At 43.8% G+C, this 4,654-nt stretch overlaps 1 protein-coding gene across 1 annotated transcript; it reads left to right on the forward strand.

The window, feature by feature from the left end:
• The first annotated feature begins 1,673 nt into the window (after positions 1-1,673).
• Positions 1,674-2,792, forward strand: FGFBP3 (fibroblast growth factor binding protein 3). The gene has a single exon (XM_012772989.2). It carries the CDS (start codon positions 2,033-2,035, stop codon positions 2,771-2,773), a length of 741 nt encoding a protein of 246 aa, XP_012628443.1. The 5' UTR covers positions 1,674-2,032; the 3' UTR covers positions 2,774-2,792.
• Positions 2,793-4,654: the final 1,862 nt, after the last annotated feature.

The following is a 4,654-nucleotide window of genomic DNA, read 5'->3' on the forward strand; positions in this document are numbered from 1 at the left end:
TGCCACAAGATGTCATTATTTAGCTGAAAACTGTGCCAATTTGGGTCAGTAGTTTAACAATAATATCACAGCAACAGAGCAAAAAAAAAAAAAAAGTCTATGCCTTCTCATCAGTGTTCACACATACAAATATGGTTTTCTGGGAAAGAGAGGGTTTCTATATGCGAAATGTATTAATTAGCTATTTTTACTTATGAAAATTATGCTAATAATTTAACTTCATAGGTACAAATTGGTTTTTTATTTTAAATCAGCTGGTATAATTAAGACATAACTAACTTTGAAAGTAGCAGTTGTGAAATACAAAGCCACAATGTGAAGATCATTGATTATTGAAAGTCAGATGGGTTGTGGCTTTGTCACTAAATGGTGTGTGACCCTGGGCAAATCATTAAATTTCTCTGATTTTACCAATTCACCAGACTGGTAAAAACTTCCTTTCTTAGGTCAATATACATCACTATAGATTTAATATATGCTATCTATATTTAAATACATTCTTCTAATCTAAAGTATTTTGGTTTTTATACTAGTAATCAAATTATAATTGTTCCAATTCAATGCCAATAGAAGTTCAGTAATAGAAAATAATTCACAGCTTGTGGTGCGTGGAAAAAAAAGTATAAAATTTAAAAATATATATATACATAAAAAAGAAAATATTATCTGCAAGAAGATATTAGGAAATAAAACGAGATGTACTGACATCTTGGGAAAGTATTTTAGAAAAACATTTACTTGTATAAAATAATTAAAGTCAGAGGTATAAATTCTTGAAATAAAAAAAATCGCATTTATTACTGAGGACATTTTTAAAGAAGATCTTGGAATATCCTGATGTTTAAAAAAATAGCTTTACTTAAAGATAAAATTTTCAAGATCCAAGAATACATTAATTCTTAACTGTTATACCATTTGAATTGGTAATTTTACTTTTCAACTACTACTTTTAAACTTCTAATTTTTGGAAGACATGTATTAATAACTGATTTACAATGCCTAAAAATAATCAAAAACCCAAATGCCCACCCCTGGGTGAACTTCTGGACACTGTGGTATGTTAATAAATAAGGATATTATATTTTTATTAGTAGTGACAATTATTAGTGTTAAAATTAAGTTATTAGGATAAGAAAGACTATTGGAAATGATGAATGAAAATATAGGATTCGGAATGACATGAAAAATAGAAAGAATGAAAAAATGTAACTGTGTAAGTTTAGAATATTGATGGTCGTTTCGTTCTCTTTTAACTCTTAAAACTTAGATCTTTCTGTTTATCTTTTATTTTTCAGATAGTTAAGTATGTAAAAAGAAACAAGAAAGATTTGTTTAAATTTGCATGCTCATTTTAAACATTGGGAGCAAAATACAAGTCTCATATTTCATGTTTCAGGGCCGCCTGTATCACACTTTTGTGGGAGGTGGGGGGCGCGGTGGTGGGAAATCTCCCAGTTTGAGAGAAGTCTGGGAGGGGCGTAGGGGGCGGCTCCTTCTGCCCATTGACAACACATTCATTCACAGAGAGCGGCTGTAACCGCTAATCCCTCCGGCGGTCATTCCCTCTATCCTAATAAGGCTCCCGGCACCTCTCCCAGAGCTCGGTAAGTTCAAAGTGCAGAAAAGTGCCTGTTTCCGAGGAATACTCCGAAGTGATTTTGTAAATAGTTTATTGCAGGGTGAAGAAGGCAGGAGGCGCAGGAGCGGGGAGAGGTAGTAATTATCGTGCATCGTTCTGCTATCGCATTTGCGAGAGGAAGAAAATCCCAATGCGCAAATGGTTTCAAAGTGATTCTTTACAGTAAGCATTTTTTCCCCAGGAAAGCTCTTCGGAGGGCCCCTCGCAGGCTGCCGCTGCCCACTAGGGGAAGGGGAGTTCGCAGGTGCAGGTGTCCGGGAGAAGGGCTGCGCCTGGCTCACGGGTGGCCGTCTCTGCCTCTGTCCGCAGGTGCGGGGGATGCTCCTCGCCTGGCCCTGCCGCTACTGAAGGGCCCAGGCGTCCCGGAAGAGCGAAGCGCGGACACCACGGGCCATGAGTCCTCTGGGGCTGCGAACGTCGCTCTCGCTGCTGCTGCTGCTCCTGGGCAGCTGCCTGCTCGCGGCCGCCCGCAGGGACAAGGACGCGGCTGGCACCGCGGCGGAGCGGGTCCCCGGCCCCGCAGGCGGCTCCTCGGGTCGCTTCAACAGCCCAGAGCAGCACGCGTGCAGCTGGCAGCTGCTGCTGCCCGCCCCAGGGGCCGCCGCGGGCAGCGAGCTGGCGCTGAGCTGCCGGGGCCCGGGCGGGGCGCGCCAGCAGTGCGCCTACCGCGGGGAGCCGCAGCGCTGCGCCGCCTACGCCGCCCGCCGCTCGCACTACTGGAAGCAGGTGCTGGGCGCGCTGCGCAAGAAGCGGCGGCCCTGCCACGACCCCTCGCCGCTCCAGGCCCGCCTGTGCGCCGGCAAGAAGGGCCAGGGCGCCGAGCTGCGCCTGGTGCCGCGCGCGTCCCCGCCCGCACAGCCCACCGCCGCGGGCTTCCCCGGGGAGCCCAAGCCCCGGGCCAGGACCCGGGGGCGGCCCCGCGAGCACGCGGTCGGCCCGGCCCCGAGCGCGCGGCCTAAAGGGAAGCCCAAAGGGGGCAAGAGGAAGGCGGCCTCGCACCCCCACGAGGAGCGGCCCATGGGGACCGGACCCTACCCCGACGGGCTGGACGAGAACGCGGAGCTCACGGAGACCTACTGCGCCGAGAAGTGGCACTCCCTCTGCAACTTCTTTGTCAATTTCTGGAACGGCTGAGGCCGCGGGCCTGGGGGGTACGGGGAGGAAGGTGTGGGCAAGGGGTAATCGGCGCAGCGGGGGAGGGGACGCTAAGGGCATTTGGGACCAAGGGAAACCAGGTTAGAGAATGGGCAGGAGTCCAGGTTCTAGAATGGGGCGGGGGTGGGGATGGGGGTGGTGGAATGAGGGAGTAAGGGACAGCAAAGAAGTTGGGACAACTTCTCTGGGACAGCAAAAAAGTTGAAAATTTTGAAGAGTCTCAAGTCTGCTTAAGAGCAGAAGAAAAAATGGAAACAAATAACCGAACCTTGAATGTGCAAAAACTGGAGACTGGGGAGAAAAATGGATACAGAGAGAGGCTGAGAATAAGGGCGAAATAGAGTGACTAAAGTGATGTGAATCTCATGTGTGGAGCAGGATACAATGTATATTGTTTAACACATTTATATTAAAATGTAATCATGAGCAATTGATAACCTGAGCCAGGTTGAACTGTTCAATGTCTTTTCGCCTGACCAGCTGACAAGATTGCAAACCTTTTTTCCCTCTCTGAATTGGCATGAACGTGGGTGCCACCTGTTGTCATTTTGACCTCACAGGTCCAAACTGGCTCCAAGGAAAAATGTTCAGGGTAGTTGCATTTCAATTCTTTTATAAGTGCTACATTTTAACAGAGTGATGCCTAGTGTTCTGAAACTTTTCCATTAACCGTCTAAATTTGGAAGTGAATTGTAGAAGTTGAGTGCCACTAGATTTTTTAAAAACAATTCTCTATATTCGATCAGATTTTTAAAAACAGCTAAAATGTAATACGTATTTCAGAGTCATTTTGACCATTATAGAAGTTGTATCTCTCTGTCTATGTAATTCATTGTTAATGCATTTGATTTTTAATGTGATGTAATAATAGACTTTGTGTATGTTAGGTGCTGAATAAAAACTGTATGGATAGCTTTAAAGAACTGGCAAGGCAATGGAAATTCTGCCTGCATTTCATCTACTTCCAAATACACCTTGAATTACATTCTTCAACAAATCTTGAATTGCTAGAAAAAGACAGGAACTAAGTCATCCTTGACATAAGGCAAGAGTCACAAACTGGCAGCCCCTGGGCCCTGTCATTGTTCTGTTTGGCCTGAATAGGATTCTTTTTATTTTTTCCTCTCTCCCTCCCTCCCCCTCTTCCTTCCTTCCAATTCAGATTAGTCATCACTATTTAAAAATTAGATAATTTCTTATAAAAATAATCCAAATTTCTGGTTCTCTTGAAAGATCAGAAGATCTGGCACCACTGGGTCCACCTTCTCACATGGCAACAAGAGCCTGACAATTGGCTCCCTGCCTTTCAATTAGGCATATTTTCTAGAGAGTTCTCCATTGCTCCTATACATCTTGTCAATCAGCTTTATTAGTTCATATTACTGTGCTGAGCCCATTAGACATTTAAGCCACCCCCAGGTATGAAGTTTTTATCTTTTTGCTGACTTTCTGTTATTGCCCCTGTCCCTTTTAAAATAGTGGTAAATGCAACAATCTTACCAATACTGATCATCTCCTGACTTTTTCCTCTTTGACTTGCCTCCAGGAAATGTAAAATATTTTATAACTTTTTTATATTCTTGTATTCATGCCATTGTCATAACATTCAGATTGAACATAGTTTCAGACCAGATTTATGAAGTCACATTCTTTTTTATTTTTGGAAATATACATATGGTTTATTATTAGATGAGATGAAATGTGCTGAAATGGAAAATTGGAAGTCATTGACTGGGGTAAAAAAAAAGGCAGGTAATAGTATGCATCATGTGCATACTATTCTCATTTTGTGGAAAGAAGAAAAATACAAATAACTTTTTTGTTTGTGTTTTTTTGAGACAGAGCCTCGCTTTGTTGCCC

Source organism: Microcebus murinus, chromosome 14, assembly GCF_040939455.1.
Source record: "Microcebus murinus isolate Inina chromosome 14, M.murinus_Inina_mat1.0, whole genome shotgun sequence".
Taxonomy (NCBI): domain Eukaryota; kingdom Metazoa; phylum Chordata; class Mammalia; order Primates; family Cheirogaleidae; genus Microcebus; species Microcebus murinus.

Bases quoted from the DNA above. Each gene is read 5' to 3' on its own strand.
- FGFBP3 (XM_012772989.2), top strand. From the start codon at position 2,033: ATGAGTCCTCTGGGGCTGCGAACGTCGCTCTCGCTGCTGCTGCTGCTC.